We start from the raw sequence: 15,497 nt of genomic DNA on the forward strand, positions 1-15,497 counted from the left end.
AAACCTGAGTTAATCTTGGGGAATAAGCCTGATACATGGTATCACTTGTTATTCATAATTATTACACATAAATCATTGCCAAAAGCACAAGACATATATTATTAATGGATTGATCATATCAAATATCAAAACATTATTTTTATCTGCTCCAAAACAATTACATGTTGTGCAGAAACCACTGACTCACTGCATTATTCTATAGTGTTATCAAGACACCTGCTGTTAACTCTTAACTACTTAGGACACCTGCTGTTAACTCTTAGGACACCTGCTGTTAACTCTTAACTACTTAGGACACCTGCTGTTAACTCTTAACTACTTAGGACACCTGCTGTTAACTCTTAGGACACCTGCTGTTAACTCTTAACTACTTAGGACACCTGCTGTTAACTCTTAACTACTTAGGACACCTGCTGTTAACTCTTAGGACACCTGCTGTTAACTCTTAACTACTTAGGACACCTGCTGTTAACTCATAACTACTTAGGACACCTGCTGTTAACTCTTAACTACTTAGGACACCTGCTGTTAACTCATAACTACTTAGGACAGCTCACGAGGTGTCATAAATTTCTGCCAACTAGGTGGGACTAGAGACTTCATAAATAGCTTTAATTTATACCCATAAGTGTAAAATGTCTTTATTCTCAGCACTTATACGACCAATTTTCTCCTCTGAGACACTTTGGCGATATGGACCCAGATCTCAAAATATTGTTATAAAAAAACATAGAATGTTTGTTTTACATAATAATAAATAATTCATATTACTAATGTAACCCACTGTAAAGACTGGGTTCAGTTGATTGTGTTGCACTGCTCATGTCCGCGTTCTGGAACTGTCCGCGTCCCCGTACAGAACCGTCCGCGTCCCCGTACAGAACCGTCCGCGTCCCCGTACAGAACTGTCCGCGTCCACGTTCGGTGTGGCGCCAAGGATATTGTCCGGTTACGCGCAGAGTGGACTGAGGTGATCTTGGGGAATAACGACGGTGTTTGTTACAGTGTTGAGACACCGAAGTTTACTGTTCAATTTGCTTTTTTCTTTATGGTCAGGGACAGTATGAGTGTAGCCAGATCCTTTTCACTCTCTATACTTGTTTCAATTTGTGTTTCACCGGATTCATCATCGAGACGAGGGACAGACGAACGACCTGCTAACTAACCAGCAGCATCCTAGTTATCCTAGCTAGTCGGTACAGCTCGGTAAGCTAGCTAGCTACTCAACCAGCAGCATCCTAGTTACCATAGCTACCACTACATCATCACCGGCTGTCTGCATTTCTTGTGGACCGATGGAGCTCCCCGGTTGTTTCTTCCACCTGTTAAATCCCGGTGAGGCTTCTCCCTCTCTCGTTGACGGATGCTGGCTACCTCTGTCCGGTTCTCCTCTCTTCACTAGATGGACGGTAACTTTAGTGTTTAACCCCTCTGTGTCCAAGGACCAAACTTTTGAATATTATTTTCAGGGCGCCTCAATAGCAGGTATTGAACCCCGGGTAAATAATCACTAGTCAGAACCTCAACCTCAGTATACATTCATTATAAAAATCATCTTAATATCTGATATTGTGAGTAAATAACCTCGAGAGTGCGTCTTCCAGCCCTCCAATAAATCACATCATTCAAACCCTCCCGGTTAGTAAATGTACCTCAACATGCCCCCGGAGAAGGCAGAGTAACGACACCAGCCTTTTAGCGGGGCTGACAGACTGACTACAACGCTCGCGTCGCTAAATGAATTTCGTCATTTTAAATGACACACTGCTCGCGCGCGTTAACTAATGTCTAGAAGTCAGTTATATTTGTGAAACTCTTCTTATGTTTCCCCATCTGAGCTCAGAGTAGATGAGAGATGTAATGTTTGTCTCTGTTGTGTTGAAGTCCAATCAAGCAGGAGAGACCAGCCTCCCCTGTTCCCAGCTGTGTGTCCATGAAGAGTGACTGGTCTATGGAACCTCCTATAGAGTTTAGAGAGGGAGACTTTTCTACTGAACAAAGGTAAGAAGAACTCATGGGTCCTGGTCAGTGAGTTAAACAACACTGTCTCTAGTCATTTCTCCTCTCCCATTTTCCAAATCCTTTTGTCCATTTTCATAGTCCTAAAACAATATTAAACAAACACAACATTCCCTCCCTGTGTGTGTGTGTGTGTGTGTGTGTGTGTGTGTGTGTGTGTGTGTGTGTGTGTGTGTGTGTGTGTGTCTGAACTCCCTGGATGAGGAGAAGTAATCTCTATTCTGATTGTCTAGTCACTTTTACCTCTACCTACATGTACATATTATCTCAATTATAGTCTCATATTACCTCAACTACCTGGTACCCTGCACATTGACTCAGTACTGGTACTCCTTATAGTCTCATTATTACCTCAACTACCTGGTACCCTGCACATTGACTCAGTACTGGTACTCCTTATAGTCTCATTATTACCTCAACTACCTGGTACCCTGCACATTGACTCAGTACTGGTTCTCCTTATAGTCTCATTATTACCTCAACTACCTGGTACCCTGCACATTGACTCAGTACTGGTACTCCTTATAGCCTCATTATTACCTCAACTACCTGGTACCCTGCACATTGACTCAGTACTGGTACTCCTTATAGCCTCATTATTACCTCAACTACCTGGTACCCTGCACATTGACTCAGTACTGGTACTCCTTATAGTCTCATTATTACCTCAACTACCTGGTACCCTGCACACTGACTCAGTACTGGTTCTCCTTATAGTCTCATTATTACCTCAACTACCTGGTACCCTGCACATTGCCTCAGTACTGGTACTCCTTATAGTCTCATTATTACCTCAACTACCTGGTACCCTGCACATTGACTCAGTACTGGTACTCCTTATAGTCTCATTATTACCTCAACTACCTGGTACCCTGCACATTGACTCAGTACTGGTACTCCTTATAGCCTCATTATTACCTCAACTACCTGGTACCCTGCACATTGACTCAGTACTGGTACTCCTTATAGTCTCATTATTACCTCAACTACCTGGTACCCTGCACATTGACTCAGTACTGGTACTCCTTATAGTCTCATTATTACCTCAACTACCTGGTACCCTGCACATTGACTCAGTACTGGTACTCCTTATAGTCTCATTATTACCTCAACTACCTGGTACCCTGCACATTGACTCAGTACTGGTACTCCTTATAGCCTCATTATTACCTCAACTACCTGGTACCCTGCACATTGACTCAGTACTGGTACTCCTTATAGTCTCATTATTACCTCAACTACCTGGTACCCTGCACATTGACTCAGTACTGGTCCTCCTTATAGTCTCATTATTCCGGCGGTAACATTTGAGTGAGGCAAATATATAGCATTTTGCGGAAAAAAAACATGATTATTTGTCTCTCTGAAATGAAGACATCATATGATTTTAAACAAATACATATCTGTCATTGAACAACCCCATGATTAGATAGTGAACAACCCCATGATTAGATAGTGAACAACCCCATGATTAGATAGTGAACAACCCCATGATTAGATAGTGAACAACCCCATGATTAGATAGTGAACAACCCCATGATTAGATAGTGAACAACCCCATGATTAGATAGTGAACAATCCCATGATTAGATAGTGAACAACCCCATGATTAGATAGTGAACAATCCCATGATTAGATAGTGAACAATCCCATGATTAGATAGTGAACAACCCCATGATTAGATAGTGAACAACCCCATGATTAGATAGTGAACAACCCCATGATTAGATAGTGAACAATCCCATGATTAGATAGTGAACAACCCCATGATTAGATAGTGAACAACCCCATGATTAGATAGTGAACAACCCCATGATTAGATAGTGAACAATCCCATGATTAGATAGAGAACAATCCCATGATTAGATAGTGAACAACCCCATGATTAGATAGTGAACAACCCCATGATTAGATAGTGAACAACCCCATGATTAGATAGAGAACAACCCCATGATTAGATAGTGAACAACCCCATGATTAGATAGTGAACAACCCCATGATTAGATAGTGAACAACCCCATGATTAGATAGTGAACAACCCCATGATTAGATAGAGAACAACCCCATGATTAGATAGAGAACAACCCCATGATTAGATAGTGAACAACCCCATGATTAGATAGAGAACAACCCCATGATTAGATAGAGAACAACCCCATGATTAGATAGTGAACAACCCCATGATTAGATAGTGAACAACCCCATGATTAGATAGTGAACAACCCCATGATTAGATAGAGAACAACCCCATGATTAGATAGTGAACAACCCCATGATTAGATAGTGAACAACCCCATGATTAGATAGTGAACAACCCCATGATTAGATAGTGAACAATCCCATGATTAGATAGTGAACAACCCCATGATTAGATAGTGAACAACCCCATGATTAGATAGAGAACAATCCCATGATTAGATAGTGAACAACCCCATGATTAGATAGTGAACAACCCCATGATTAGATAGTGAACAACCCCATGATTAGATAGTGAACAATCCCATGATTAGATAGTGAACAACCCCATGATTAGATAGTGAACAACCCCATGATTAGATAGTGGACAACCCCATGATTAGATAGTGAACAACCCCATGATTAGATAGTGAACAACCCCATGATTAGATAGTGGACAACCCCATGATTAGATAGTGAACAACCCCATGATTAGATAGTGAACAACCCCATGATTAGATAGTGAACAACCCCATGATTAGATAGTGAACAACCCCATGATTAGATAGTGGACAACCCCATGATTAGATAGTGAACAACCCCATGATTAGATAGAGAACAATCCCATGATTAGATAGTGAACAACCCCATGATTAGATAGTGAACAACCCCATGATTAGATAGTGAACAATCCCATGATTAGATAGTGAACAACCCCATGATTAGATAGTGAACAACCCCATGATTAGATAGTGAACAACCCCATGATTAGATAGTGAACAACCCCATGATTAGATAGAGAAAAAACACACCAATCTCTTTCAGAAATGCTTTGAACAATAAAAGCTAATTTACTAACATTTCTGAAAATTGATATATAGTGTTTTGGAATGAAACTCTTATGTTTCCCCATCTGAGCTCAGAGTAGATGAGAGATGTAATGTTTGTCTCTGTTGTGTTGAAGACCAATCAAGCAGGAGAGACCAGCCTCCCCTGTTCCCAGCTGTGTGTCCATGAAGAGTGACTGGTCTATGGATCGTCCTATACACTTTAGAGAGGGAGACTTTTCTACTGAACAAAGGTAAGAAGAACTCATGGGTCCTGGTCAGTGAGTTAAACAACACTGTCTATAGTCATTTCTCCTCTCCCATTTTCCCATTTATTGTTGTTGTTTTCATAATCCATATGCTAATCATTTTGTCCATTCTCATAGTCCTAAAACAATTAAACAAACACAACATTCCCTCTGTGTGTGTGTGTGTGTGTGTGTGTGTGTGTACTCCCTGGATGAGGAGATGTAATCTAATGTTTTGTCCACAGAAACCAACAGGAGAGATCAGAGTCAGAGATTCTCAGTGGTCAGTCTTCCCAGAGTCATCAAACAGACCTGGCCTCCATATTCAGTGTATGTGGTCCTGTTATGTACATTTGTTTTTGTTTACCTCAAGTAAAGTTGATCTGTCAATCATTCATTAATGTGTTAATGAGAAAGCATTTTATTCTCTTGCTTAACTTATTTACTTAATTTATTCCAGATGCTTGAAGATAAAATTATGACATTTGTGAAGAACGAGCTGAAGATGTTCAAGAGGATTCTTAGTCCAGAATTCCCAGAAGGCTTTGAGAGTCAGAAACAGGATAAGGAAGTGGTGGATGCTGAAGATGAGCAGCAGGAGAGCAGTGCCAGAGAGGGGGCTCTGAAGATCACACTGCACATCCTGAGGAAAATGAACCAGAAGGAGCTTGCTGACACACTGGAGAAATGTAAGATCTGTCTGCCTCATGTTGAATGCTGTTTTATAACATTTAAAAGCTGTAGCTAAAGTACAGCTAAAGTAGCTGTGTAACTCAATGATATTGTAGCAGCCTTAACACAACACCTAGTGACCTCATCAAGTAGCAGCAGGGATGTGTTGTGGTGATTCATTTAGAGAGAGAACATTAATAATACCATCAATAATACCAATAATAATATAATCAGTCACACCAGTCTGTAATGCATTATGAAAACATTTACACATTTATAAAGTCAGTTAAGAGAATAAATTATTATAATGTAAAACTTTATAACAGTCCTACAATACTGTAGGTATTAAAACAGACGTAATATTAATATCCTCTGTGTTATTTCTAGATTCAGATGATCCTGCTGTGATTTGCCAACGTGAACTCAAATCTAATCTAAAGAAGAAGTTTCAATGTGTATTTGAGGGGATCGCTAAACAAGGAAACCCAACACTTCTCAATAAGATCTACACAGAGCTCTACATCACAGAGGGTGGAACAGGAGAGGTCAATAATGAACATGAGCTGAGACAGATTGAGACAACAACCAGGAAACAAGCAAGACCAGAGACTGCAATCAAATGTAACGACATCTTCAAACCCTTAACTGGACAAGACAAACCTATCAGAACTGTGCTGACAAAGGGAGTCGCTGGCATTGGAAAAACAGTCTCTGTGCAGAAGTTCATTCTGGACTGGGCTGAAGGAAAAGCAAATCAGGATGTCCAATTTGTATTTTCAATCCCTTTTCGGGAGCTGAATTTGATGAAAGAGGACAAACACACTTTCATTGAACTTCTTAATCACTTCTCAATGGAAACCAAACAATCAGGAATCTCCAACTACAACAAGTACAAAGTTCTGTTCATCTTTGATGGTCTGGATGAGTGCCGACTGCCCCTAGACTTCCAGAAGAACAAGATCTGTTGGGACGTCACAGAGTCAACCTCAGTGGATGTTCTGCTGACAAATCTCATCAAGGGAAATCTGCTCCCCTCTGCTCTCCTCTGGATAACTACCCGACCTGCAGCAGCCAATAAGATCCCTTCAGGGTGTGTTGACCAGGTGACAGAGGTACGAGGGTTCAATGACCCACAGAAGGAGGAGTACTTCAGGAAGAGATTCAGTGATGAGGACCTGGCCAGCAGAATCATCTCACACATAAAGACATCAAGGAGCCTCCACATCATGTGCCACATTCCAGTCTTCTGTTGGATTTCTGCAACAGTCCTTGAACACATGCTGAAACATAAGAGAGAAGAGATGCCCAAGACTCTGACTGAGATGTACACACACCTTGTGGTGTTTCATACCAAACAGAAGAATGAAAAGTATCTTGGGAAAGAAGACACAGGTCCACACTGGAATAAAGAGAGCATTCTGTCACTGGGAAAACTGGCTTTTCAACAGCTTGTGAATGGCAATCTGATTTTCTATGAAGAAGACCTGAAAGAGGCTGGCATTGATGTCAATGAAGCCTCAGTGTACTCGGGATTGTGCACACAGCTCTTTAAAGAGGAATGTGTGCTGTACCAGGACAAGGTGTACTGCTTTGTTCATCTGAGCATTCAGGAGTTTCTGGCTGCTGTATATGTGTTCCTCTCATTCATCAACAACAATGAGAATCTAATGGACAAACTGCAAACAAACGACGAGCCTGAAGTTACTTTCTACAAGAGTGCTGTGGATAAAGCCTTACAAAGTGAGACAGGAAACCTGGACCTTTTCCTCCGCTTCCTACTGGGCCTCTCACTGGAGTCCAATCAGAAGCACTTACGAGGTTTACTGACAAAGACAAGAAGCAGCTCACAGAGCCATGAAGACACAGTCGAGTACATCAAGGAGAAGATCAGGGAGGATCCCTCTCCAGAGAGGAGCATCAATCTGTTCCACTGTCTGAATGAACTGAATGACCATTCTCTAGTGGAGGAGATTCAAAGCTACCTGAGCTCAGGAAGTCTCTCAAAACACAACCTGTCACCTGCACAGTGGTCAGCTCTGGTCTTTGTGTTGCTGACTTCAGAAAAGGAGCTGGATGTGTTTGACCTGAAGAAATACTCCAGATCAGAGGAAGGTCTTCTGAGGCTGCTGCCAGTGGTCAAAGCCTCCAGAGCTGCTCTGTGAGTAATAAAATGACATATAAGAACTAATCATCAGGAAGAAATATTCAGTTTAGAGAAAAATATGTATTATAATATGTATATAATATTATATTGGAAAAACATATTGAATAAATTCATTGATTTTCACATTAGTATAACAATATGACCATACAATTCTAGGAAAACGGAAGATGAATCTATATGTTGTTTGAGAGAATAAACCAAATGCATCTACCATTGTCCTTCTACACTACTGGTGTTAAATTAACAGTGTGTTTGTGAAGTCATGATGATCTCTTTGTCAGGCTGTCAGGCTGTGGAGTCACAGAGGAAGGCTGTGCTTCTCTGGTCTCAGCTCTGAGGTCAAACCCCTCACACCTGAGAGAGCTGGACCTGAGTAACAATGACCTGAAGGATTCAGGAGTGAAGCTGCTCTCTGCTGGACTGGGGAATCCCCACTGTAAACTGGAGACTCTGAGGTCAGTATTATCAGATATGAAAGCACTTTATGTATGTAGTTCTCCCATTTGAAAAGTCGTAATTATTCGGTTATATTCACTTATAGTGTATTAAAGTAGTCATACGTTTAGTATTTGGTCCCATATTCCATGCCTACAGTGATTACATCAAGCTTGTGATTCTACTAACTTGTTGAATTCATTTGCAGTTTGTCTTGGTTGTGTTTTAGATGTTTTCCTAATAGAAACTGAATGGGGAATAATGTCCTGTCATTTTGGAGTCACCTCACTTGTATTGTCAGTAAGAATAGAAGATGTTTCTGAACACTTCTACATTCATGTGGATGCTACTAAGATTATGAATAATCATGAATGAATCGAGAATGATGATGAATGAGAAAGTTACAGAGGAACAAAGATCAGAACCCCTCTGTTATTGGTAATGGTGAGAGGTTAGTATGTTTTGTTGTAGCCTCTGTTATTGGTAATGGTGAGAGGTTAGCATGTTTTGTTGTAGTCTCTGTTATTGGTAATGGTGAGAGGTTAGCATGTTTTGTTGTAGCCTCTGTTATTGGTAATGGTGAGAGGTTAACATGTTTTGTTGTAGTCTCTGTTATTGGTAATGGTGAGAGGTTAGCATGTTTTGTTGTAGTCTCTGTTATTGGTAATGGTGAGAGGTTAGCATGTTTTGTTGTAGCCTCTGTTATTGGTAATGGTGAGAGGTTAGCATGTTTTGTTGTAGCCTCTGTTATTGGTAATGGTGAGAGGTTAGCATGTTTTGTTGTAGTCTCTGTTATTGGTAATGGTGAGAGGTTAACATGTTTTGTTGTAGTCTCTGTTATTGGTAATGGTGAGAGGTTAGCATGTTTTGTTGTAGCCTCTGTTATTGGTAATGGTGAGAGGTTAACATGTTTTGTTGTAGTCTCTGTTATTGGTAATGGTGAGAGGTTAGTATGTTTTGTTGTAGTCTCTGTTATTGGTAATGGTGAGAGGTTAGTATGGTTTGTTGTAGCCTCTGTTATTGGTAATGGTGAGAGGTTAGCATGTTTTGTTGTAGTCTCTGTAATTGGTAATGGTGAGAGGTTAGCATGTTTTGGACAATGACCCCAAGCATACGTCCAAAGTTGTAGTAAAATGGCTTAAGGACAACAAAGTCAATGTATTGGAGTGGCCATCACAAAGCCCTGACCTCAATCCTACATAAAATTTGAGGGCAGAACTGAAAAAGCATGTGTGAGCAAGGAGACCTACAAACTTGACTCAGTTACACCAGCTCTGTCAGGAGGAATGGGCCAAAATTCACCCAACTTATTGTGGGAAGCTTGTGGAAGGCTACCTGAAACGTTTGACCCAAGTTAAACAGTGTAAAGGCAATGCTACCAAATACTAATTGAGTGTATGTAAACTTCTGACCCACTGGGAATGTGATGAAAGAAATAATATCTGAATAAATCATTCTCTCTACTATTATTCTGACATTTCACATTCTTAAAATAAAGTGGTGATCCTAACTGACCTAAAACAGGGAATTTTAACTAGGATTAAATGTCAGGAATTGTAAAAATTGAGTTTAAAAGTATTTGGCTAAGGTGTATGTAAACTACCGACGTCAACTGTATGTATTAAAATACCCCAAATAAAAGGTGACATTATATACTGTCACCTCATATGAAACATTTGATCTGAAATCCAAAATGTTGGAGTATAGAGAAACATTTAAAATGTTAGCTTCACTGTCAAAATAGATATGGTGTGGACTGTATACTCAATACAATCTAAATCTGATAGCTCACTGTCTAAATAGATATGGTGTGGACTGTTTACTCAATACAATCTAAATCTGATACCTCACTGTCTAAATAGATATGGTGTGGACTGTATACTCAATACAATCTAAATCTGATACCTCACTGTCTGTCTTCTGACTGATACTGCTTTTTAAACTGGTCTGGTCAGTCTACTATAATATTTGTACTATACATGTTTCTATCTGCAGGCAATACTTTGATCATTTGTTATTTTTTATAATGATACACTATTTTACGAATAGATATGGAAGGTTTCAGAACACTGATATATCTGAATATGTTGAAAAAATATACTGCCACTATTTTCACCACCAAAGAATATCAGTGTGGTTTTAATATGATTTGACTCTTTGCAGGCTGTCAGGCTGTCTAGTCACAGAGGAAGGCTGTGCTTCTCTGCTCTCAGCTCTGAGGTCAAACCCCTCACACCTGAGAGAGCTGGACCTGAGCTACAATCACCCAGGAGACTCAGGAGTCAGACTGCTCTCTGCTAGACTGGAGGATCCACACTGCAGACTGGAGAAACTCAAGTATGTAGAGGGTTTATGTCAATGTTCATATCAGACATGTTTGACTTATCAGGCTAGTTAAGACAAACATTCTGACCACCACTTGGACAAAGTTATATGCTGACTGTGTTTGTGTGTCCAGTGTGTGTGTGTGTGTCCAGTGTGTGTGTGTGTGTCCAGTGTGTGTGTGTTAGCAGTGTTGTCAGTGTGTGTGTGTCCTGTGTGTGAGTGTGAGTTCAGTGTTCAGTGTGTGTGTGTGTGTGTGTGTGTGAGTTCAGTGTGTTCCAATGTGTGTGCTCAATGACACACACTCTGGACACACACAGGACACGCACACTGGACACTCACACACAGGACACACACACACAGGACACACACTGGACACACACACTGATCTCACTGAACACTGAACTCACACACACACACTGGACACTCACACACAGGACACACACACACTGGACACACACTGGACACACACACACACACACTGGACAAACACACACTGGATACACACACACTGGACACACACACACTGGACACACACTGGAAACACACACACACACAGGACACACACACACACACACATACAAGCATTGGACACACACTGGACACACACTGGACACACACACACTGGATACACACACACAGACACACACTGGACTCACACACACACACACACACACTGGACACACACACACTTTAATAAATTGTGGATACACACACACTGGACACACACACTGGACACACTGGACTCACGCAGACACACACTGGACAAACACACACTGGATACACACACACACACACACACTGGACACACACTGGACACACACTGGACACACACACACACACACACACACACACAGACACACACACTGAACTCACACACACACACACACACACACACTGGACAAACACACACTGGATACACACACACTGGACACACACACACACTGGAAACACACACACACACACACACACACAGGACACACACACACACACAGGACTTACACAAACGCTGGACTCACACACACACACACAGTACACACAAACACACACATACAAGCATTGGACACACACTGGATACACACTGGACACACACTGGACACACACACACTGGACACACATGCACAGACACACACTGGACACACACACACTGGACTCACACACAATGGACTCACACACACACACACACACACTGGACACACACACACTGGATACACACACACACACAGACACACACTGGACACACACACACTGGATACACACACACACTGGACACACACACACACTGGATACATACACACACAGACACACACTGGACACACACTCACACACTGGACACACACACACACACAGGACTTACACACACGCTGGACTCACAAACATACACACACACACACACACACACACAGACAAACATTCGCTTGGTGTGTGTGTGTGTGTGTGTGTGTGTGTGTGTGTGTGTGTGTGTGTGTGTGTGTGTGTGTGTGTGTGTGTGTGAGTTCAGGTGTATCCCTCAATGACTGTCTGTTCTTCTGCTTACCGCTACAGTGTGGAACATGGTGGAGAGAACAGAATGAAACCTGGACTTAGAAAATGTGAGTGTTGACTGCTGTGAAGAATATGACTAAGAATAAGTCTTAATTCAAGTGAAGTTAAAGACCACCATCATTACTTACTTGGTCATATTAAATATCAGCTGTAGTTCTACAGAAGCAGAAATCAGAGACACCAAAGTTTACAAAGAATTGCTTTGTGTGTGTGTGTGTGTGTGTGTGTGTGTGTGTGTAATTAATGGGAATTAGTGAGTTTTATATTACCATACAGTATAACATATGATCATTCAACAAGTCTCAAGTTACCTTAACTTCTCCTTTTGATACCTAGAAACATCTACATTAAATTAATTAGTGAAAAGTGAGTTAACATTCTAATGTGAATGATGATGATTTCTAATATTGTGTCTGGTTTCATCCATCAGATGTCTGTGATCTCACACTGGACCTAAACACAGTAAACCGATGCCTCTCTCTGGCTGAGGAGAACAGAAAGGTGACATGGAGGAGAGAGGAGCAGCCGTATCCTGATCTCCCAGAGAGATTTGAGTACTATGAACAGGTGCTGTGTAGAGAGGGTCTGACTGGGCGCTGTTACTGGGAGGTAGAGTGGAGTGGGGGAGGGGCTGATATAGGAGTGACATATAAAGGAATCAACAGGAGAGGAAGGGGTGATGACTGCTGTTTTGGATTCAATGACAAGTCCTGGAGTCTGATCTGCTCTGACATCAGTTACACTGCCTGTCACAATAGTAATCCCACTACCATAGACGTCCTCTCCTCCAGTTCCCACAGAGTAGGAGTGTATCTGGACTGGCCAGCCGGCACTCTGTCCTTCTATAGAGCCTCCTCTGACACACTGACCCACCTGATCACATTCACCTCCACATTCACTGAGCCCCTCTATCCAGGGTTTAGGGTTTATCATGAAGAGTCCTCAGTGTCCCTGAAATTATAACCGTGGTAACACAAATAATAACCTGGCACACACGCTGGACACACACACACACACACACACACAGGACACACACACACACACACACACACACACACACACAGGACACACACATACTAGACACACACACTGGACACAGTTCTTCTTTTTTGGCTTCTGCATACTCACCAGACATGTCACCCGTTCTGGATCGATGTGTACGACAGCGTGTTCCAATTAACACTAAGTCGTTCCATCCTTTCACTAAATGGTAGTAACACTAAGTCGTTCCATCCTTTCACTAAATGGTAGTAACACTAAGTCATTCCATCCTTTCACTAAATGGTAGTAACACTAAGTCATTCCATTCTTTCACTAAATGGTAGTAACACTAAGTCATTCCATCCTTTCACTAAATGGTAGTAACACTAAGTCATTCCATCCTTTCACTAAATGGTAGTAACACTAAGTCATTCCATCCTTTCACTAAATGGTAGTAACACTAAGTCATTCCATCCTTTCACTAAATGGTAGTAACACTAAGTCATTCCATCCTTTCACTAAAGCTCTAAAGTAACTTTTTATTGACAGATGCCTCATTAAAATGTTCTGGATTTTGATGAAAGGAAATCCCATAAAGCCTACTGGCCAGGACTTTGTTATGACATCTTCTGATTGTGTGTCTCAGATCAGGACTTTGTTATGACATCTTCTGATTGGGTGTCTCAGTTCAGGTCTGAGCCATGATCAGAATGTGTCTGTCTATTTCCAGCCCTGCCATTTCTACCTGTCCTGATCTAGTGTTTGACCCCTGACCTCCTCACATCGTCTCACTGTCCATGTCTGCTTTTAGCTCCCACCTCTACTTCACTGTGTTATAATGGACCTTATGCTTGTTATGTCACCTCTGTAACCAGGTATCAAACATACTGACCTTTCTGACCCTGTCCCATGGCCCTACTTTCTAGAACTGAACATTTAAATTCCTCTACAAGTTTTGTTTTGTGTCCACTTACTTATTTATATATTTGCTGTGTATTGGGGTTGTGCCGCAGAGCATCATGGGGGTTTGTATGTGTTGAGATGATCACGTTCCAGATAAATGGTTGAACTGATTCCTGTCTCCCGTCTCATCATTATTGAATTGTTATACAGACCTGGTTATGAAACCCACAAAACATAACAACAGATTGGTGATGAGTCTGAATCTACAGGAACTATTCTGTAATGAAACCAACAAAACATAACAACAGATTGGTGATGAGTCTGAATCTACAGGAACTATTCTGTAATGAAACCCACAAAACATAACAACAGATTGGTGATGAGTCTGAATCTACAGGAACTATTCTGTAATGAAACCCACAAAACATAACAACAGATTGGTGATGAGTCTGAATCTACAGGAACTATTCTGTAATGAAACCCACAAAACATAACAACAGATTGGTGATGAGTCTGAATCTACAGGAACTATTCTGTAATGAAACCCTAAAACATAACAACAGATTGGTGATGAGTCTGAATCTACAGGAACTATTCTGTAATGAAACCAAAAACATAACTGACAGATTGGTGATGAGTCTGAATCCCAGGAACTATTCTGAATGAAACATTGAAACATAACAACAGATTGGTGATGAGTCTGAATCTACAGGAACTATTCTGTAATGAAACCCACAAAACATAACAACAGATTGGTGATGAGTCTGAATCTACAGGATTTATTCTGTAATGAAACCCACAAAACATAACAACAGATTGGTGATGAGTCTGAATCTACAGGAACTATTCTGTAATGAAACCAACAAAACATAACAACAGATTGATGAGTCTGAATATACAGGAACTATTCTGTAATGAAACCCACAAAACATAATAACAGATTGGTGATGAGTCTGAATCTACAGGAACTATTCTGTAATGAAACCAACAAAACATAACAACAGATTGGTGATGAGTCTGAATCTACAGGAACTATTCTGTAATGAAACCAACAAAACATAACAACAGATTGGTGATGAGTCTGAATCTACAGGAACTATTCTGTAATGAAACCAACAAAACATAACAACAGATTGGTGATGAGTCTGAATCTACAGGAACTATTCTGTAATGAAACCAACAAAACATAACAACAGATTGGTGATG

At 41.0% G+C, this 15,497-nt stretch overlaps 1 protein-coding gene across 2 annotated transcripts; it reads left to right on the forward strand.

Annotated features, from left to right (window-relative positions):
- The first annotated feature begins 1,061 nt into the window (after nucleotides 1-1,061).
- LOC135570043 (NACHT, LRR and PYD domains-containing protein 3-like) lies at nucleotides 1,062-13,410 on the forward strand. Of its 2 annotated transcripts, XM_065016099.1 has the most exons (9): nucleotides 1,062-2,001; nucleotides 5,159-5,275; nucleotides 5,515-5,599; nucleotides 5,730-5,958; nucleotides 6,329-8,099; nucleotides 8,387-8,560; nucleotides 10,704-10,877; nucleotides 12,408-12,454; nucleotides 12,838-13,410. In XM_065016099.1, the coding sequence occupies exons 1-9, from the start codon at nucleotides 1,934-1,936 to the stop codon at nucleotides 13,368-13,370; spliced, it is 3,198 nt and encodes a 1,065-aa protein (XP_064872171.1). In that variant the 5' UTR covers nucleotides 1,062-1,933; the 3' UTR covers nucleotides 13,371-13,410. The 2 variants fall into 2 exon arrangements, with proteins under 2 accessions (XP_064872171.1, XP_064872173.1); XM_065016101.1 differs by lacking the exon at nucleotides 5,159-5,275.
- The last annotated feature ends 2,087 nt before the right edge of the window (nucleotides 13,411-15,497 follow it).

Source organism: Oncorhynchus nerka, unplaced genomic scaffold (genome assembly GCF_034236695.1).
Source record: "Oncorhynchus nerka isolate Pitt River unplaced genomic scaffold, Oner_Uvic_2.0 unplaced_scaffold_1148, whole genome shotgun sequence".
Lineage (NCBI taxonomy): Eukaryota > Metazoa > Chordata > Actinopteri > Salmoniformes > Salmonidae > Oncorhynchus > Oncorhynchus nerka.

Coding starts and splice junctions, on each gene's coding strand:
- LOC135570043 (XM_065016099.1), top strand. CDS start 1,934: ATGAAGAGTGACTGGTCTATGGAACCTCCTATAGAGTTTAGAGAGGGA. Junction 2,002..5,158: donor GACTTTTCTACTGAACAAAG/GTAAGAAGAACT, acceptor GTTGTGTTGAAG/ACCAATCAAGCAGGAGAGAC. Junction 8,561..10,703: donor TGTAAACTGGAGACTCTGAG/GTCAGTATTATC, acceptor GACTCTTTGCAG/GCTGTCAGGCTGTCTAGTCA.